Raw genomic sequence first — 22,303 nt, 5'->3', positions numbered from 1 at the left:
CATTCATCATTATGTAAACGTAGCCTGAGACTTGCAGGTGTGTTATGAAATTAAGATCAAATACGTCCAAATAACTTCCCTGTAGCGATTGGATTGTGGTGTAGTGTATTTCACAGCTGCTTTGTTCATCTCTCCAGCAAGAGTTTTTGGCTTCCGTCTGCTGTTTCGTTGCACTGATCTCAACATCAAAGACACAAAAATCTCTGATTCAGAACCAACCAACTGAAATAACAACATCAGTTTAAAAGAAAAAAGACTTTTACCGTCCCCAGAGCTTAAATTCATGAGTAGTCTGTAAATACTTGTTCTTTCTCAGTCTCACACCTATTTTGTTGTTGGCCTTCACAGAGACAGGACTGAACAGACTAACATCCTCTCTAGGAAGGTGCATCTATCTCTAAATTAAACCTCTGGAAAGCACCACCTCTGTAAATACAGCTAAAACAAAACTTCAGTTTTTTTTTTTTTTTTTTTTTTTTTCAGGGCTGTAGAAGTAAAACTTGCTCAAAGATCATAGTGATGACTGGTGTCTGAGTGAATTTACTTCTCAGGCATTGTTTTTCAGTGAATCCAGTAAATCATTCAATTGATTTATTAGCAAGTTATTTAAAAAAAATATATATCCAGTAATACTGCATGATTGGAAGGATCATGGAAAAAAATTGGTCAAAAAGTTTTGCATTTTAATAATTACAAAAAAATAGTGATTTATTCTTGTGATGGTAAAGTTTAATTTTCAGCAGTTTTACTCTGGTCTTCAGTGTCACATGACTCTTCATTGATTATTTTAGTATGATTCAGTGCTCAAGAATTAAAGTTATTACCGTATTTTCCGGACTATAAGTCGCACTTTTTTTAATTAGTTTGGCTGGTCCTGCGACTTATAGTCAGGTGCGACTTATTTATCAAAATTAATTTGAAATGAACCAAGAGAAATTAACCAAGAGCCCTCTCGCGGCTGGAGACGGTAATGTTTTCTCTTGGTTCTTGGTTCTAAATAAATGTGACTTATAGTCCAGTGCAACTTATGTTTTTTTTCTCATCATTACGTATTTTTGGAATAATGCGACTTATACTCAGGTGCGACTTATAGTCCGAAAAATACGGTAATTCATAAAAAATAAACTACCCAATGCTTTGAAAGAATTACAAAGCATTAGATGTCTATGAAGAATGTAACAGGAGCTTTTAAACATATGACTGTTTCTGCTTTATTGTCAGCTGTATTTATGTCTCTGTAAAGAAATGTAATTTTCTTAAATGTAAACTCCGTGAAGCAGGTTTGGGTTTGAGTGCTTTTTCATTTCTGTTCTGAATGTACATTCACAATCATTTAACAGACAATATTTCCTGTGATTTCTCTTCGTTCTCTCGCATCGATCTTCAATCTCTCAAGAAGAAACCTGATTTACAGGAATAATCTGATTTATGAGAACAGATATGAGTTCTTGTGTGTTACTGCTCTTTGGACATCATGGTTTATGATGTGAACAATTGAGACCACTTTATTTGCAGCTAGACATTTTAAGATTTTATTGACGCTAGCTTGAATGATGCGTTTCCTTTCTGCTCTTTTCCTGTAGATCACTGTGAGATGCTTAGCGGCTGTCCAGACGATGAACCAATGACCCCGGGTGATGAAGGTTTGGATGCCCCAGTAGATGACACTCTCCTGGAGACTAGCCCTATCCATTCCCCCTTGCAGGTTTTCGCAGGTATGGGCGGCTTGGCGCTCATCGCCGAGAGACTTCCCATGCTGTACCCCGACGTTATCCAGCAGGTCAGTATATCTGCAAGCTGGCTCTCTGTACAAAATCAAATTCTACCGCATAAGTCATTTTTTTTGTAGCTTCACTCCATTTCTGCTACATAAGCCCTTACATGCTCGTCCGGTCACTGTGAGCTCAGGTTATGTCAGCATTTCTGTTCATTTGCGTGCTGTTTGTCCGGATCGTTCTGTGCAGGTCAGTGCCCCAGTGGTGCCGTCCACCACACAGGAGAAGCCAAAGGACAGCGATCAGTTTGAGTGGGTCACCATAGAGCAGTCCGGGGAGCTCGTTTACGAGGCACCAGAGACCATCGCCGCCGAGCCTCCGCCCATCAAATCCTCCGTTCAGACCATGTCACCCATCCCTGCCCATTCACTGGCGGCATTTGGCCTGTTTCTGCGGCTGCCAGGATATGCTGAGGTTCTGCTGAAGGAGAGGAAGCACGCGCAGTGTCTGCTCAGACTGGTGCTGGGCGTCACAGACGATGGAGAAGGAAGTAAGTACCACTCGAGTACAAGAAGCATACTTCTTAATTTATTTACAATTTAGCAATCTTTTTTTTTTATATTAGGAGAATCCAGTTTTTTTTGTCAATAGAGTGCTATTTTTTATTCACTGTGTGTTGTTCATATATCCATTAGTGGTGTGAGAGAGAGATTATTGATTGAAACATAGCAGACTGATATGTGGATCACTGTTTTTTGATTCCCTCATCAGCAACCTTTCATATCTGTGTCCACCATCATCCGCTTATGTCACTGTCTCGAGACCTTTCAGACTCACCTCTCATATTAAACAGGCTATAACTTACACTTCTTTTAGTAATGTATTATAAATACATTTAGTTCAATACTGAAAAGTATTCATGTGAATTATCAATTTCACATACCAGGTTTGCTATTACTGAGTTTGATTCCGCTGAGAATCAAACTTAAACGCAACTGCCAACGGTGTATTTCTGTCAGTCTGGACTGTTGATTTGGTCAGCTGATTACTTGAAGTATTGATAGACTGGTTAAGTTTGTTATGGAGCGCTAGAGAAAATTATATTTAGATTTTTTAAAAGCAGGTTTTTCATCTAGAGACAACTTTTCATTCTCTCCATCTGTCTATCTTCCTCAAGGTCACATCCTGCAGTCTCCCTCTGCTAACGTTCTACCAACGTTGCCCTTCCACGTGCTCCGGTCCTTGTTCAGCTTGACTCCTCTCACTACGGATGACGGGCTGCTGTTGAGGCGTATGGCTCTTGAGATCGGTGCCATTCACCTCATCCTGGCCTGCCTGTCTGCCCTCAGCCATCACGCTCCCAGAGTGCCCAGTGGCAGTGCCAACTCCAATGAGGTCAGTGTTAATCCACGCACCCTTTTATATTCAATTCGGTCCACAAAAATCTTTGTCAGCCATTAGAACATTTTAGAATGTTAATCGATGATCGATTAATTGTCGATAAGAGATGCAATTGATTAAGGCTGTCGATGGTCGGTTAACTGATTTAATGTTGGGCTGCGTGTGTATCACGCGCAATACACGTGCAAGCGGCTGTGAGTGATGGTGACCGTATATAAATGGATCATCATTAATTCCCAATGTACTAATTAAGCTTTTAATGTGATTTAAACTTTAAAAGTACATTAAAATAGAAACGACACAAGTTTTTCAACATGAAAATCAATAGAAATGTAGTAACGAAGTAATTTTATCAGACAACTGCGCTTTGCAGTTATTCATTCCTACAACTTGTTAATTCGTTCCTATGACTTATTAATTAGTGGCAATTGTCCATGTTTCATAAATTTTGTTCCCTAAAAAACACATGGTTTAACTGAAATAAGGGAACAAATTAATAAATAGAATGAATTCTAAATTCATGAAATCTTTAATTACCCTTCCCATGTTTACCATACACAGTAAGAGATGCGATTAAAAATGAAAGCTAATTAAATAAACCTGCGAAATTAGAGGGTAAAGGCTCATTCAAACCAAGAACGATAACTATTAAGATAACTATAAAGATAACGATATTAGCGTCCACACCAGCGAACAATATCGTCTGTTTTTTCTGAGCGCACATGTGTCTGCTGCTTTAAATTCTCGAGCTCATTACAGTAGGATTGATTCTGATTGGTTGGCAATGTTTTTATCATTCATCAGAAAAAAAAAAATCTTTCTTAAAGTGATTCCAACTATATCGTTTCTCTGTGTCTTTATTGTTATAGTTGTGGTTTGGACTCTGCTATTCTTTAATATTGAGAACGATTTTTAGAACTATATCTTTATTGTTATCTTTATTGTTATCTTTATAGTTATCGTGCTTGGTGTGAAACAAAACCACATAAATTAAGGCTATATCTCGAACGGCATCCAGAGACATGGTCACGATCTAACATTTTCCTAACCCTATAAGAGCACAAATCTTCTGTTTTTATTGTGAGTGTGCACAAATGAAAGTAAACACTTTTGCGAAAAAGGTTTTTAAATTTAGAGTTCCGATCGTGCTGGAGCCTGGCGCACACATACATTCTAGCGATTCAAACTTGGTGCCAGATAAGTGAATTAATAATTTTTTTTTATTTTTATTTTTTTATTGATTCAGTTCACAGAACCGGCGTTAATAATTCATTCACAATCTCCCTGTTTCAATGATTCAGACTACAATTATAAGTGGATTTCAGGGGAAAATGTAGTGATAAAATATGGTACTTAACTGTTCAGATAATTTGTAAGTGTGTGTGTGCAGGGAAAGGAAAAGACACTCCTGTAAAGACCTTAATGGAGATGCTTCTTAGGCTGAGACGTGTCATTTTATTTAGACTGCTGGAGGGCTCTTTATTCTTAATGAGGAGTGGTGTGTGTGTGGGAGAGAACAACCACTCACTCAGGTGTAGTGTAGTCCTATTAAAACAGAAGGTATAGAGAGGAGTTGGACAGCTCTTTTTGTCATTACATGATTTTGAGGAGTTTCACGTGGCTGAAATGAAAGTGTCTTCACAGAGGACAACTGCAGCACAGTCATAATAAGAAAATAATGGGGGAAAAAACGACCATCATCACACTTCCAATACCAAAGCAAATGAGTTTTTCATAAAAATCAATATTCAGCCCTCACAAGCAGGTTTTATTAAAAAAAAAAAGATTTTCTTTATTTTTTTTTTATTCCAGTGTTTAAGAGAGAAAACATGTGTAAATGATACTCTGTGCAGGGCAGTGTGTGTGGATTTATAGTTTGGTGAGGGGTGGGGTTCAGGGCTGAGGATTTGAACAGTGGCCAGTGGCCTGTCAGAATCATAATGGGTGTCCTTGGGGCGGCAGCAGTATTGGCAGAGCAAATATTAAACCCGCTCACTCCCAGGCAAAGAAGAAGAGCACTGCAGTCAGCGCATATTTATTAAGCTCTTTCTTTCACACTCCTATTTATCCCTCCTTCAGTAAGATCTTTGCACAGTCAAAAAATTAATGTTTGGGATAAGCTGGTTTAGTCGAGCCTGCAACCTCCAGTAATATCATGCAATTCAAAGTAAAGTACACAGGACACTTCCAGCTGGTTGCATTATGGGAACTGCACCACTCTTCTTTTTATCATGCTACTAGCCTATTTTTCAGTTGATGCACAGCTTCTGACCTCATTGTTTCCCCTCAAAATGTTGTGACATGCTGTCAGTCTTTAGAGAAAGCGGTACATTTAAGCAGGGTGTCACGTCTGGAGCAATCAATGTCAAAAACCAGAGTGACGAAAGTGTGTGTGGAAGAGAAAGACTTGGAAATGCATCCTCCTGTCCTATCTTTACATTTCTCTCATTTAGAAGTAGCTTAAATGTTTTTTTTTTTCTTTTTCTTTTTAGAAATTAATACTTTTATTCAGCAAGGATGTTTAACATTGATCTAAATTGACAGTAAAGACACTTATAATGTTACGAAATATATTTAGATTTCGATTAAATACTTTTCTTTTGAATTTAAATAAAAGAATCCTGAAGAAAATGTGTAATGTCCACAAAAATATTAATAAGCACAGCTGTTTTCAACATTTTCAGTCAAATTAGCATATTAGAATGATTTCTGAAAGATCATGTGACACGTAAGCTTGGAATAATGGCTGTTGAAAAATCTGATTTAAAATGTTTTTCTTTTTTTAATTTTAATGATAAATCACGATATTGCTATTTTTTTCTTACATTTTGGTCAAAGAAGTGCAGCCTTGGTGAGCATAGGAGACTTGAAGAATGATGAATGATTGGCCAATCAGAGTACATTAACATGTGGAAGTCTTTGAGATGCTTTAGAATAAACTTATTAGCGTCAGGCACTTTCAGATTTCATGTACAACTAAATTTTGACTCTTTTGATGAATGACCAGTAAGGATGAGAGAAAAAGGGTCAAATGATCAACTGTGAAACCTAGAGTTGAGTTTGTTTGTGCTGCAGCCGCAGGTCTCTAGTGGGCATATCGGTGGTACCACAGAGGAACAGCAGCTGTACTGGGCCAAAGGAACAGGCTTTGGGACAGGCTCCACTGCGTCAGGCTGGGATGTCGAGCAGGCTCTGACCAAACAACGTCTGGAGGAGGAACACGTTACCTGCCTCTTACAGGTGTGTGTGTGTGTGTGTGTGTGTGTGTGTATGGAAATAATGCAAGTGAGATTTAGATTTTACACCTGTTTGGATACATGATGGTACATTTTGTCTCTCTGACAGGTTTTGGCGAGCTATATCAACCCATCAGGCTGCGTAGGATCTGGAGAGACCCTCTCGGGAGAGGTCAGAGGTCACAGCAGCTCACTGCTGCCGTCTGTCCTACAGGAACTGCTCAGCCAGTCCTGTCTCATCCCTGCCATGTCTTCATACTTACGCAATGACTCAGGTAGGACGCGTGTGCATTTTGTACTGTTTGCAAAATGAAAATGAACTGTAAGGGGCCATTCACATGTCGCGCCTAAAAACGCGTGGAAAACGCTAGGCGCGCCGCTTTTTCCTTCTTTCCAAAGCGCTCGGGCAGAAGCGCTCCTGATGCGTCTGCCTTTGCTAAGCAATCATGACGTGCTCTCTCCATGAAGACGCCGAAATTTCAGCAAAGGATAAACGGATTTGCAGCACTAAAAATCGCTCGCAGTAGCTCAGCTACAAAATTTATTTTAAAATGGCAATCCATATACAGCTATGAACAGCTGTTCCTTCATCTTGGCTGAGTTTTCAACGTTGTTACGGAAAAGGATGAAGCTGATTGGTTAGTTCTTGTCACATGACCCGCGGTGCGCTTGCGCATTCTGAAAAGTTGAGATGTTTTTAACTCGATGCGGTACGGGCGCATGCTGCGCGCCTACATTAGAAATAACGAACTTGTGCACGCAAAAGACGTGATATGTGAACGGCCCCTTAAGCTGGTTAAAGATGATGCTTTGCATGAGTGCCTTGTGCCTCATTGTGTTATGGAGTCAGCAGGTGGAGCCCGTCTCTTCTGAGTGGTCTCTCTATCTCTCTTTGCCTTTGTCAACCATGTTTCTGTTCTCTGGCGTTAAATAGCTAGTTCCCCACTTTTGCCAATTCCAATGATGTTTGGAGGAATTATTTTGCTACATAAAGAAACTAAATAAGAATAACAAAAAGCACAATCAAACTGTCCTTGAAGTAGTCCACATGACTCTATATATTACATTTCAAGAGTTCTTTGTCTGACAAACAGATTGCACTTTACTTTGCATGTTTGTGAGAGAAGTAACAATGTTCGATTCCTGTCCAAATCAGTCTTTTAATTCAAATCTGTTTAATGAATCTTTTGATCCAGTTCACAAAACTGTGTGAATGATTCTTTTATAAATCAGACAAAGGTCAACTCACAGTTGACAGCCTAATGGAGGGGAGGAATATTAGTGTGTAACAGCCTTGTTTATCATGTTAAAAGCTGGAATAATCTACTTCATGGCTTTTGTCTCGATTTCCAATATCGAAGAGTCTGTGCTATTTGTCAAAATTCAGCCCAGGTCTGCAGATTTTAAGCAGCCGGAGTCGACCGATTTAATTGAAAATTGCACAGTCTATGATCAGACTTTTATTTTATCCAACAGAGGACACATTTTGAACCCACGTCATTTTCATTTGTCATGTGTCTCCTTGCAAGAAGGCAGCTGTTTCTGTGGAAGTGTATTGTTTTTGGAATTAAGAAATCTGTTGGTGTGTGCGATCCTCAGTCATTTACTGGAAGATGTCACAAGTATATGATCCCTGGTGTTTTAAAAAACGGTTCAGGTTTTAAAATTTGAATTGAAAAAGTTTTTAAGACCTTGAGCATATTGAACACCATTACAAAACTTTTATGGTTGTTTTGTAACCCTTTTGAAACTTCAGAGTTCCATTCCCCATTCATTCTAATGGAAAATACTTAGCAGTACATTATTTTATTATTTTTATTTAAGAAGTCAATTAATTTAAATAATTTTTTGGTTCAATAAGAAGAATTTTCAAAAGTCAAAAATATTGCCTGTAGTATCTCAATTAATACTGTATGAACTAATCAAACTCAATGTTTCCTTTCTATTAATAGCCTTGAACAAACACTGCTTTGTTGATTTAAAGAACTAGACCGCGGTGTGTGTATGTGTGCGCGTACGCTGTGAGTGTTTATTTCTCTCCGGCTTAATTAAATAAGCGCCGATAAAACAATGAGTGTAGTAATTAGCTGTAGATATCAGCTGGAGGTTTCAACCCTACATTGACATGGTGTGTGTGACTCAAATCAAGGAGAACAATACACACACACACATTTTCTCTAAGCACACTCGACCAGCAGGGGGAGCAGCAGTTGGTCAATCTCATATATAACTGAGCCAATAAAAGATTTAGAGAAACACACACACCATGTTAATGAGTGTGTGTTTTGAGCCTTAAGATCCTTAGCTGTCTCTGTGGCAGTGAAACAGGAAATATGCATCTTGGAACACCCCTGCTTGTAATAACGCCCCATCCACCTGATGAACAGGAGGGAGAGGAGATGAGATCAGAAGAGATGGACTACTGCTTCCAAAAAGCATTAAGAAACAGCCGAGGGGCAAATAACAAAGAGTACAAGATTACAGAGTAGAGCACTTTGTGTATATGAACAGCCACAAGCACTTATTTTCATTGAGGAAGTGAGGTATGTTCTGGCTCATACAGGTTCTAGCAGTCTGTCCAAACTCTCATCGTCTCTTGCTCCTTATCCGGCATGGCCATTTAATACCTTCTCTCAAAGATATGCTCCTTCCTTTCTCTCCCCCCAGAGGGGTCATCAAACCCGCTGCTCCTCTCGACTCCACCTCTTCTGCATATTTTTTATGTTACCACCTGGTAATCTAACTGTTGATGAAGATTGCAGGAATTCTTTTTTTGCGTTGCTTTTCAGTTGAAATTGAGGGGCAGAGGTGTTGTACTTGTTTGAAATGGACCTTTTTTGGTTTAGAACTAAACAACAAAAAAATCTCAGCTTGAACTATTTACGAAAAGGTGCCGAATTTGCTCGCTCTCTCGCTCTCTCAATCTTGAAAGGTGATTTTTTTAAAATAAATTAATACCTTTATTCATCAAGGATGCATTAAATTGATTGAAAGTGACATTTATAATGTTACAGAAGATTCCTGTTTTAAATGAATGCTGTTCTTTTGACCTTTTTATTCATTAAAGATTATTGAAAAAACATTAGCTTTTTTAGCATTTAACATTAATAATTGAATAAATTAACATTGGTAAAAGTAAAAAAAAAAAAATTCTTTTTTTCCGCCCAACTGTTGACTTTCTGATTTGACTTTCATTGTATGGATTCTCATTCTTCTTGTGCATTTTAATGTTGTGATGCCTAATTTTTTTTTTGTTTAAGTTTTTTTTTTCAGCAATTGATTTTAATAGTTTATTGTTTTTTTATTACTATTATTATTATGTTACCAGACATTAAATGAAAATATCAGCCAAAATCTTACTGTTGGTTCATCCCTACTACATATCCATTCATTTATAATGCTAGCTAACAGATAAATAAAACAAGAAAATCATAATTATTTAGCATTATTTTTGTGTACAAAGATCAAGCATTTCTGTTAATTCAGGTCTTTAGGACATGCAGTTGCTCTCTGTGTTGGGTTTATTTCTGTTTACTTCATAGTCCCTTGAAAGCTGTTTTCATTACAGGGATATCACACTCGCCTACACACGGCGCCCCTGACATATGCTGTATGTTCATGTAATGTTTGCGTGTGTTTGAAACAGCTGACCTGCTGCAATCATTAAGTAGGGCAGGTTTTTGAGGTGCTAGAGTCTTTTCCCTGAGTGTTGTGTTCATAGAAATGATCACTGTGTTCTCTCGTTCCTTTCTTCTCCCACCCCCTCAATATGGCTCCCTGTTCACTCCATCACGTTTATTTATCTAGTGGTCTGCCTACGGAGACGTTTTAGGCATCATTGATGTGCTTTTGAAGTAAAGACGTTTGAACAAGGTAGGTAGGCACTTTAATTATGCCACCTCGTTTTAGCTGAATTCAAAGGAGCTGTTGATTTATATCCTTTGCAAAGAATGTAATCCCAGAATACATTGAGATGCACCCTGATTTTAATTCAAGATGCTGGGCGAGACCTGAACTGTTGATCAATATTGTGGGAGTTGTGTATATTTATGCTTATTAGAAAATCATGTTCTTAGCTCAGCAACTTTATAATGTCAGGCTCTGTTGTCTCAAAAGTAATCATTTGTAGCCGAGTGTTCAGAATCAGTCACTTATGAAGCTTCATGATGGCTAGGATGCTGCCTATGTAGGAAGGGAAGCAGTTTACAAGGGATTTGGAACAGAGCTTTTGTACAAAAGGTGTTAAAGGTAATGCTTTGCCTTTGGTCTGTGTGTCTCTGTGTTGATATATCGGCCTGTGAAGAATAAAGCAGTTGTGATCCATGTCTTTGACCACCGTGTCACGTGTGAACCTCACACAGGACTGTTGACCCCAGGAAACGCACACATCCCCCTGCATTACGCCTGCGAGCTGTATCTGAACTGAATCATAAGTTTCTTATTCATACGTGTGTCAGGAGGCCATGTCCATCGAAATGCTGGAAGTGCATTATTTCTATTATTCTAAGGTTTGGTTAAGCTCTTAGGATTGGAACGTGTCTATACTGGTTGCTTCTTGCAGGTGTAGAGGGTTTAATTGAATCTTGAGTAAGGGTTTACACTGATATTAGTTTAGGTAGAGAGGGTTATTCTATTAGAAGTACGTTTACACACAGGTTTTTTTGTAGACAAGCCATTATCTTTATCCCTCTGTCCAATGTCAAATTGAATATTTGAAGGAGTAAATATGCATCTCCTCAATTTCTCATTGCGTTGTATTCTAATTAATGTGTGTGCATCCTTGAAAAAAAAAAAATAGCTACAATCATAATCTCAAGGTCAATAAAAATTGTTTGTCAGTCGTTTATATAAAATTTTAGGGCAATTATTGTCTTAGTCAAACTGAAAATGAACTTTTAAATTGCATGAAAACACTTCCTGACCTAAGAACTGGAGCACTTATCTGAGATCTGGTGTAAAGTGTTCCCACTGATCTGAGTGCAGGTAGAGAGGTTCTACTCTGGTTTGAGAGCTGGTTTACACAGAGCCGTGGTAGTGGGGATTTGTATTTGATGATAAGCCCTGCAGGTACATGCTGATTTACAGCACAGGCCTTTATTACAGCAGTGCCCTGTGGCTTTGGAATTTATCAAGGGACCTGAGACTAAGCTTAAAGCCCTGCTAACATTTCCGCAGGCAGATTTTTCGGGCGCACATTTCAGTGTGACGTATCGCAACGCACTCATACAGAGGGCAAACGCACTTACACTGAAACACAACCCTTTTCTTGAAAAAAAAAAAAAAAAAAACAATCACATGCACACATTTTCCAGCGTTCTTAGATTGGTTGATGTGTTTGTGTTGGAGGCTGTTTGAGCACATTCTGAAGCCTCATTCTCATGCATGAAGCTCCCATCAACCATTTCTACCACTTTCTATCACAAATGACAGGAATCTGACCTCTGTGTTCTCAAAGGGCTTAAAAACACTTCCATCACCGCTGGGACAGACAGATGAAAATAGCGAAGCTTCGTAACCATCTCTGCCCCAACCTCCTCTTCACATTTTCCCTTTCACAACTGCTTGTTATTTTACCTGACTGTCTTTACGGTACGCTGAGCTCTACTAATACTCAAAAACCCAAATGCATGACTCACACCCATAGACGTGCAGGGCAGCGCATACGTGATTGGTCAACTCTGGTCTTTTTGAAACAAGATGAAGCTTTTTTTTTCCACACATGCACATCATTCACAACATCCCAATCCATAGAATATAGTTTTATTGATCCCTATGGCACAATACATTTAGTATGTAATTATATATCAATACAAAAGCATTTTCCTTTGCACAGAAACGTGTCTGACACCGCACTCAAATCAGACAGAAAACAGACACACTCATATTTGAATGTTTATCTTCCCACCACCAGTCAGAAAGGAGGAGGAACTGAAGTGAAAAAGTGTCCAAATGTCATCAAACTGCCTGTTCCCACAAGTTCCAGCTTTTCGAACCTGCAGATGAGTCCCAGAGTGTCTCATTCTCTTTTTTGCTCTTAATAGAAAAATAATTGAGAATTATAGTTTTTTTTAATTTTATTGCAAAACTCATTCTATTGGTGGTTAAGTTTGAAAGCTGTCATTCAGTTGCCCTATGATGTTCGTGTGTTTGACCAATAGACACTTTCGCACATGCGTCCTTGTCATTGAAGCCAGGCAGTGCTCAATGTAATACCCACCACCGGGGAAACGTGGTGCCTTGGCCCATGACCACATCCTGCAAGGGTACAAATCTGGCCTATCCAAGAATCGCTCTCCATGTGTCAAGAGGTCCACATTAAACAGACGTCAATTGCATTGAGATGGACCGTATATATCCGTAAGGGCTCAGTGGTCAAGTGCAAGCATCACTCCCCCTGTCCTGAGTGGTCCAGTGTCATCTTCCACGTTCCTCTCTGTGTGATGTCAACCCCTCTATCATATCTCCGTCTGACTCTTCCCCTCACCTCCACCTGCTCTCAACCAGTGTGGAGCCTCCTCCTCACAGAGTAGTGTAGATGTAAACAAACACAATGACGAAGAGATTCAAGAAGGTGCCAATGATCCCCAACAGGGCCAAGATGGACTCCTCTCGCTCCTCTTTACCCTCTTGCGCCCGAACCTCTTCTATACTGACAGTAGTCGTCCCCATTCTGACCCCCCACCTCTGTCTCCTGGGTGCTTATCTGTGGAGAAACAGGAGAGCATCAGTTGACAAGATGTGGAAGCCTCTTTTTGGCCCATCTGCCCTTTACATTCTCTGATGGCCACCAGAAGCATTCATCCAGAGGCCAGACCGAACAGCACGGAGGGTGAGATTTCCCTCTCCCCTGATTGCCCAGCTGCAAATGGCGTAGTGAACACCAAAGAGGATCCCCCCCCCCACCTCAGTGATGGATTCCCCCCTCAGAAAATGATATTTCCCTTCGGAGGTGCTACAACAGGGTGACTCTGCAGCTGAGATGATTTACTGTACATTTAAACCTTCTCACTTGCTGTTCGCCTCTGCCACGTTTTTTTTTCCTTTTCTCATCCCATGTGGTTTATGGTGCCACATTCATTGGAGCACATGTAGAAGCGTAGGCATCCAGGTTCCTACAGTTATCAACCTACAGAACATCAACCTCAATAAGCAGCCAGGGGCAAACATACAGCTCAGCGAAGTGGACAATAAAGCAGGTAGACCGACTGACAAATCGAAAGCAAGATGGAAAAAAATATACAGCAAGAAAACAGGGAGTCTTACCCTACGGCGTGGGAGATCTGGGGGAAGATCCAGCATGGTGTGGACTCATCACAGGAGAAGCATATCTGGGCTGTCGGCAACATGAGGGCCAGCTGGCCAAACGTCTGACATCCATGATGCCGAAGGAGGAGAAAAGAGAAATTGAGAGGTGAAGAGCGAGTAAGAGGGAGAAATAGTTAAGTCTACAACAGCATCTCCTTGAGCCGTGTGCGTTACGCAGACAACAATCTCAGTCCCCAACGTCCCTCCCCTTCTCCCCCACCCCTCTCTCTCGCTCTCCCTCTAGCTTTCTCTCGCTCTTTCTGTTTCAGTATCCCAACCTCTTTATGTATCACCAGCCTTTTCTTTTGTTCCAGGCTTATTCAGTTATTATTTTATTCTTCGCAACATTGTTTTTTTTTCCCGTTATTATTCTTTTCTAGAATGCCTCCCACCTTTCGTTCAAGAGAGGCTCGGTGAAATTCGCTCCTCACCATCCTTCTTCCTCCCTTTTTCTTGTTCTCTCTCCTTTTACAAAAAAAAAAATCACAGTCTTTGGTTCGGTCTCCCCTCCCACTTGCTGTCACACTTTCGTTCTCTGCTCTGTCACTCTTCTCTATCTGACCCTTTTAGCATCTGAAAGCGGGGAGTCTCAACATTTGTAACAAATACTGGCCCCCACCTTCTCTTCTTTTCCCTGCTCTGTGATTTCTTTCCCTTCTTTTGCGCTCCTCTTTTTTTCTGTGGGTGTAGAAGTGCTACAGATGCGCGCAAGCGCCTCCGGATGCTATGAAGATCGGCGACCTGCGGCTGTGAGCTCCCTTCCCTGCCGTTCTCTGTCCGTAGCTGATGGCAGTCGTGTGGTTATAGGTCCCGTCTCAGAGCCTGAAAGCGGCGTGCATTGCATAACCAAGCAGAGCGGCTGGTAACCGCGGAAACCGAGTGAGTGAGGGAGAACGGGAGGGTGGGCGGTGAGGAAGCTCACGTCAAATGTCTTTATTGCCAAGAACAATGTGGAGCTACACAGAGATGAGAAGTATCCAAATGGAGAGATGTGGGATTGTGACCCAAATTTATCCTTGGTATTTGATAATCACATATGTACACAAAACCATCATAGGTCTCCTGTCTTTTGATTATCGATGATCTCAGACAATTTTTAAGGCTTTTAAAATTATTTATCCAGTTTTTGTCCTTTTCAGAAAGCATAATCTTATGGAAGAACTCTAAGTAAGTGGCTGTAAAATGTCAATAAAACATCCCATTAAGTCGTCATTATTGTAAATATCTTGTAAAGATAACTTTATGTATTATTATGTAAAGATCTTTCATTGGACAGTTTAGAAGATGATCGTGTTGACATTTAAAACAAAATTTGTCGATGAACTTATGATCATGGGCCCCTCACAGTGAATAAACGTCTTTTTAATTGGCTTTTAATGCTGACAACTTCGAAGCTGAAGTGTAAAAAAAAGGCATTTTGTTTTATTGTAATATTCGTCTACAGCCTTTACTCAAAACTCAAACACAAGCTACCGTGAACACCCTGTGTGTCTGCCAGGGTTCGTACAAGGTGCTTAAAATGCTTGAAGTACTTCAATTTGGCTTTTAAATTGAAGTACCGGAAAACCCTTGAAACAAGCCACATTTTTGAGAAGGTACTTTAAAAGTACTTGAATTTTTTAAGGGCAGTAATGTATGAAATTAGTGTTATTTTTTTTTTCTCTATAAGACAGTCCTTTTTGTGCAATATTAACAATGCTCCGCTTCTGACTTGAATGCACAGCCGTTTCACCTGGCTTTTAGCAGCGCACGAGATCTTGCGATATTACGTACTCCTTAAGGAGAAAAGTGGTCTCGCAATTTCAGTATAAATTTGAGTTTGTGGTTAAACCTTTAATAGAGCTTGCATTATATTGTTTGGTCTTTTATTGCATGTGCTGTTCAGTTGGGTTTCATTTGGGAACGCGTATAAAGTCTGACGCGTTTTGTGTTGCACCGTGGAGCATGAGAAATCATGTTTAAATATTCCAACAAAGACGAATACATCACGATTTGTTGTACATCACGTTTCAAAATAAAAGTTCAAACCCTTGCTCCGAGTTTGCATGTGGCCAACTATTTAAATGACATTGATTTAAACATCCTTGGATCACGCTGTAAAGTGAAGCATCGCCAGGCCAGTGGCGCCCTCTGCAGGTATTTGTTGTAACACATTATAAAATTCAGTTTGTTTATATTTTGTGTAGGAATAATACATTATGTGGGCCTATTTTATCAGTGTTGTTCAATAAAACCATGTAATTACTTGGTTTTGATCCTTTTATTTGAACCAGTTATTATTGCCTCATCATTAGTTTATATATAAATAGTCTTACTAAAGCTTGTTTTTTACTTGGGTCTATTTGTATTACAAAAAATTCCAGATTACTCAATTGTCAGTAGATTACTTGATTGCCCAAAATGATTATTAGTTACAGTCCTAGATTAGTTAAAATATTTAAAAATACAACTGTATTTAATTTGTGTGATTTTATAAAAATAGTATTAAAATGTTCTCATTCTAGTGAACCAAGTATCTGTATATCTCAAGTTTATAGGCACACACCCTAGTGTTGATAAGTGGTGATTATAGCTCATAATTTCCCAAGTGTATGATACAGCTTTCATTCTTCAGGTCAATCATATAATCATGAAATAAAATGAAAATATCATTTTTGATAATGGTCTTTGCCATATTTCAAATGTTAAAGTTGAAAGATAATAATATTGTTTGATAAGTGTGAAATCTGATTTTAGTTCTTGAAAACCAAGTACTTAAATTTCATTTTGCAGTTTCTGTACGAACCCTGGCCTGGACAGACTCAGTCTGACCCTTGAGGAGTATGTTCCTTGTTTCCTTGCTCCCCATCATTGGAAATGAAATATGAAATGACAACTTCCCCTCCTTCTCCTCGTGTACTCTTCTGACCATTCTTTTCCCTATGCCTTTTTTGATTCTTCATCCTGCTCTTTGCCTTTATCTGTTCTCCTGTCCATTGGTGTGTGTTGATAAACTATCAACCTCATTGTACACATTAACTTTTTAATAGAAGGGAGCAGAATAGAGGATCAGTTTACACTCCTTCCCTGCCACATTCAGTCTGATGAAATCATAGATCAGTGTTATGTGCTACATAAATAAGTTGGTTTACTTCTAGCAGCCCTCAGACCTCAGCAAAGCCCGATCAATTATTTACTGTTTCAATCTGAAATAATCCTGACCTCTGGGCAGGCGCACAATTACAGGAGGTCAATAAAAGACTTTGCCTTCAGGCATAAGGAGCAAAACGGAGTACTTCTGTAATGTTATTTTTGTGAGTGAAGAAGATATTCAAAGAAGGAAAAAAAATGAAGATCATTTATTTTTGTCATTAGGAATTGATTTGATCTTGAAAAGGCGGTGTCAGCAGCAGATGGTTGAAGGGGAGGGTTTAAAGTTTTTTTTTTTTTTTTTTTTTTTTGGAGTAACATGTAGACTAAGTTTGAATCTTTCACTATTGTTTAAAATGTGTTTTGAAATGGCATGTTCTGAAATCATAAATGATAATAAATCGGGTCATTAATAGTGAATAATCTGTGCTGTAGAACTTCATTGTCAGTGTTTCATCCTGATGCTTCCAAAGGTACAGAGTGTGTGTGTGTGTGTGTGTGTGTGTGTGTGTTATTGACACATTTTTGGTAATGGTAATCCAATAACAAAAAATGAATGATTATAAACTTTATATTTATTTCCTTCAACCATCTTCAACATGATTATCTGATAGCATGTCTCATGCCAGAAGAACACCTCTCTCTCACACTCTTTTGTTCTCTCTATAGCTCTCTCACTCTTCCTTTGATATTTAGTTATGGCACATTTCAGTCACCATACTGTGCAGAAATTATCGCACAGGCCAATTAAATGAAATTATAATGTGGGTGAATTCCCTTTGTACTGGGTTTCCTGCGCGTGCCAGAACACTTAAAACAGTTCAAACTGAACATGCCGGGTTTCGTAGCCATGAAGAAAGAGGCAGGATTTTTTCCCCTACCTCTATTCTAAGTGAAGTTCCTTGTCAGTGAGCCATTGTTTATATTAATTTATTTGTTTGTAATTTTTTTTTTTCTCTGTTTGTAATTTTCCCTTTCTCTCTGGAGCTGTGGATCATATAATCATCAAGCTGACAGCAAGTGATGGGCGATTATGGAGCATTTTTATAATGTGTGTGACCATAATATTACAAAGTTCTGCTGACTCAAAGATCTGCTTGTGTTCTAATATTGATCTTCTATTAGTATCTGATTGGAAACACTTGAGACAGGCTGCTACCTTTAACCTCTTGTACACTTCTAATTCTTGAAATATGAGCATTTTGAATTTGTGGTTGCTCAGAATCATTTGTAAAGTCAATTATACAAACACACACACACATATATATTAATTTATGTATAAAAAAATAAAAAAAACATGCTCAGATTATTAGCTTTTTCATTTTTCAGCATCTTTGGACCAAAATTGTCAGTGGCCATTATTTGGATGCATCCCTAGTCTTGAATCATGTAGAGTGTTTTTATATGTAGGTTTTAAAACCGCAGTCGATGGTGTAATACAGACTTTGAGCGATGTACTTCTGAGATTCTCAGAAATGGACAGTGGTGAATTGGGTCAGCTCTGACAAGCTTTTCAAACCTGCCGCAACATCCTGCAGGATGCGTTCATACTCCCCTCGATCAAACGCCAAAAACGGAGAGAGTGAGTGATGGCTTGGAAACCTTTTAATGGATGTGTGTGCACTCATCCGCTGCACATTCCTGCCTCTTCCAATTTTTTTCCTCTAAATCTCCCCAACGATCATTATAGAGGACAAACTCTAAACAGTGCACACAATTCATAACTGACTGGCAAAACCTCCAAGACTAATTCATTATAGTGTTTTTTTTTTTTTTAGTCTAAGGTTTCTTTTTCTAATTAAGATGTTTGTAGAGAAAGTGTGTAATAAGATTCAGCCTGTTTCCTTCTTGCTGTGATGTATTAATATATCTCATTCTGCTCATCTGAACAGGTGCCCTTTGTTAAGTCATATTCTTCTCTCTCCAAAGCTCTTTGACAGTTTGTGTGTGCCCACACAAAATGCCAAATGTCAGTCAGAGGGCTTGTCAAAATTAATTACACCTTCCTGCGTGGATGGAGATAGATACCCCACTTTTACCTGGATGGGAGCACGGGAGCTATTGGATAAAGAAAGGAGAGTGGAGGAGTTTAAGGAAGAATGGAAGGAAAGGAGTGGTATGGTCATTAAAAAGAAGTAGTCACAGAAAGTGAGTGGACCACAAGATTATTTTAGCTTTGTTAGCCTTCTGTAGGATGCTGGTCTTGAAACTGGTTTATACTGGTTTGGTTATGCTGGAAATGTGTGCAGTGTGCACATTTCTAACTTTGGCTCTTCAAATGCAATACCATGTTGGCGCTGATAATCCTGGCTTGCTTACCTTCCCCCAGTTTTTCAGCTTTTAAGAACTGTCAGGTTTTCCGTTAGTGGGCGGAGCTAATGCGCAAACTGCAATCTCATTGGCTGGTGCTCACCTATTATCGTCCCTGTTTTGATTTTAGCAAATCAGTTCGAGCAAACGCACTAAACATGATAAATATTCATGATATAATATTCATAGCTCGCTAATACTTAGTACATTTTATAATGTGCTTATTAGTAGAATTCATATTATTATTCATATTATTATTATTATTATCATCTTATAAGTATAATAATTAGTTTACATAAGCAGTGCCATTTAAAAAATATATACAGTGTGTGTGTGTGTATTATTATATTATATCATATCTATATATTTATACATATTAGTATATCAGTCTGGCAAGTAAACAAAAAAATTTACTAGCCAATGGCGATTCAATTGTCAAGGTGTCCGTAGAGGGTTGCTTAGTCCTATCGAAATAAAGGGATAAAACGCAAAAACAAAAGTAGGATTTTGACATTAAAGACAAAAAATATTTACATGTCAAATAAATTATTTTCTTCTAAACTTTCTATTCATATAATGGTTTAAAGAAACAAAATTAACCAGTACAACTGATTTCAGTTAAAATATTAAGCAGCAAACCTTTCATTTCTGAAAGTTTTTTTTTTTTTTTTTCGAATATAATCAGATAGAAAAACATTTTTAAATTGTAATATTTCTCAATATAACAATATTTGACTGTATTTTTGATCAAAGAGATGCAGCTTCATATTTACAGTCTTCCAGAAACTTTTACCAAAAAACATCAACATCAGCTGGTCAGCCTGCTATCCAAAATCCAGTGTCATCAGAGCGTTAGAGAAACTGAGTCGTCTTCAGACAAGAGAGATGCTCTGAATGATTTAGTGGCTTTAAATGATGCAGAAAGGGAAGAATGTGCTTTGTTATCATTCCGTTAGCTGAAGGTTTTATAGCAGCTTTGCAGAGGAGGAAAATTACAGCCCTGTGGTTGTCACCATTAGCTCAATCAAACATTCTTGTGCATAAACAGCCTCTGCTGGCACAGGATATCTTCAGATATAAGACTGTTTTCCTGAAAATTACAGCCTTTTGTGTCACACTGACATATCTTTTAAGCGACTCGTAATACATTTCTGGAAGGGTGCCATTTTCTCATTAACATGGGTGTCGTTGTAACATGTTAATGCTTACAATCAGATTGCCCAGGCACCAAAGTGTCTGCTAGCTGACTCCATCTGTTTAAAGTAACTTTGCAAGCCGCCACCATCACTTGCAATGTCTGGGGTCAGCTGGACTGAATCCAAAAATGAGAGGCATTTTGAATCTAGGCTCATTCTGCCAATGCTGTTGGATTTGGTGTAGTACTGGAACAAGGAACCAAGGTTGTTTAATGGATTATAGTACCCAACCTTAGTAGTATTCTTTAAATATTAATGATCACTACCAATCTCAAGTATGGGGTTGGCAAGAGTGTTTTTATTTTTTTTTTATTTTTTTTTTATAGCTGTTTATTTTAATTATTATGTCTATTAACATTGATAATTCTTTTCAGGATTCTTTGATGAATAGAAAGTAAATAAAATAAAAAAAAATTCTTTTAAAATAGAAATCATTTGTAACATTGTAACATTATAGAATCTTTAATGTACTCACTGAATTAATTTCTTAATTTCTTAATTCCAATTGCAACATCTCTTATAAGCTTGTGCATTGTAATGTAAGGTTTGGTGTCTAATGGACTCATGGGCATATGAATATGACTTATGAACCATATTATTAAACTCTCTCTTTCTCTTCCTTTCACTCTGTGCTCTTTTATTTTCTATGTGTGTTTGGCATCTGGATCAGGAGATGTTCTCCTCAGTGTGTTGAGTCAGTGGTCTGGTTGTGTCATCAGTCTATGTCCTGCATCTCAGTGTTGTCTGTGCTAGAGAGATGCAGAAGTGTGAAAGGGAGATGCAGCAGCACTCGTCTTGTTTTATTCCTCGTTCTCTTGCATTATTGATGGAGCGCCTCTTTGAGCTCTTGCTGCATGTTGTGACTTTTTTTTTTCAACCTGCCTTCATATGAAGGATTCTGGCTCACTCCAGACAGGCGGAGGACTCTTGTACCCTGATTTGGGAAGCATGATTTTTGTGTCAGTCATTAGACTTGAGGCCCAGTTCTGCTCTGCAAAGCGGCATTTAAAATCAGACTCCTGTCAGCATGATTTACTTCAATAAAAGTGTATTAGTGTTATTTCAAACATAATAATAAATGCTTGTGCATACACACACAAACACAAAGACAGTTTTTGTCTCGCTCTCTTCATCTGTGAACAGTTATGTATTTCTGCATGTTGTAAATAACCAGATCAATTTTTTACCAACCCACAAGGCAAAAAGCAAGTGTGCATTTCTCTTCTGCTGCTGCTGGTGTGTCTTGTCCCGCCTGTGTCCTCAAGATCTTTGTTGTCATGGTGACAAAGAGTTTCTACCGCATGCTCTGAGAACTGTCACACACACACACCGTACCCCTAACATTCATTCTGAGTACTGCATGTTTCCTATGTGTGTGAATGGGGTGTATTAAACTACTTAATATCGAGCAGCACAGCAGTTTTCAATCTGAATTATTATTATTTTTTTGAGCAGCAAATTAGCATGTTAGAATGATTTCTGAAGGATAATGTGATATTGAAGACTGGAGCAATGGCTGCTGTTTACAATTACATTTTGATATATATGCAAATAGAAAACAGTTCTTTTAAATTGAAATATTTCACAATATAACTGTTTTACTCTTTTTATAAAATAAATGCAGTCATGGTGAGCATAGGAAACTTACCTAACACCAGGTGAATGGTGTTCTGTCCCACTACTGACATGAATTGTGAGGTTGTTAAGTTGAGTTGTACCACTTTGTCTTTTCTTTTTTGATTCAAGCCCTTTTTACAACAATGCTTGCAGCATTGTTTTAATTGCTTCAAAACAGCTTCTCAGAAATCAGTAAAGTAACAGAATCAATGGTGCACAAACTTCAAAAAAGAGTCAAACACAAAATCCCTGTTAAAAAGCAGCTGTACCAAGATAATAGTGTGTCAGTATTCAGCTGCTGCCAGTTCAGTGTTGGTTCAGTTCAATACATTTCATTCATTCATTCATCAGCAGCTCAGCAATAAGCAGCTCAACTGAAGGCAGTAGTGTTTTT

The 22,303-nt window shown here is 38.5% G+C and overlaps 1 protein-coding gene and 1 long non-coding RNA gene across 10 annotated transcripts in view; one reads left to right on the top strand and one right to left on the bottom strand.

The window, feature by feature from the left end:
- The window catches only part of LOC113113695 (baculoviral IAP repeat-containing protein 6-like), an 81,535-nt gene that overhangs the window by 40,029 nt on the left and 19,203 nt on the right, over positions 1-22,303 (top strand). For 8 of the 9 annotated variants that reach the window (XM_026280096.1, XM_026280099.1, XM_026280103.1 and 5 more), the window contains exons 61-65: positions 1,584-1,780; positions 1,965-2,265; positions 2,893-3,110; positions 6,192-6,356; positions 6,462-6,627. In XM_026280096.1, coding sequence (XP_026135881.1) covers positions 1,584-1,780; positions 1,965-2,265; positions 2,893-3,110; positions 6,192-6,356; positions 6,462-6,627 — 1,047 coding nt within the window. The remainder of the gene's footprint in view (positions 1-1,583; positions 1,781-1,964; positions 2,266-2,892; positions 3,111-6,191; positions 6,357-6,461; positions 6,628-22,303) is intronic. The other variant, XM_026280098.1, reaches the window with a different exon arrangement.
- Positions 12,424-14,040, bottom strand: LOC113113696 (uncharacterized). Its single transcript, XR_003293624.1, has 2 exons — positions 13,616-14,040; positions 12,424-13,055 (listed from the first exon to the last, which is right to left on the bottom strand). It is a non-coding gene; the product is annotated as an uncharacterized LOC113113696 (long non-coding RNA).

The sequence above is a fragment of the Carassius auratus genome, chromosome 14 (genome assembly GCF_003368295.1).
Source record: "Carassius auratus strain Wakin chromosome 14, ASM336829v1, whole genome shotgun sequence".
Classification (NCBI taxonomy): Eukaryota; Metazoa; Chordata; class Actinopteri; order Cypriniformes; family Cyprinidae; genus Carassius; species Carassius auratus.
This window is presented reverse-complemented; position numbering and strand designations above follow the sequence as displayed.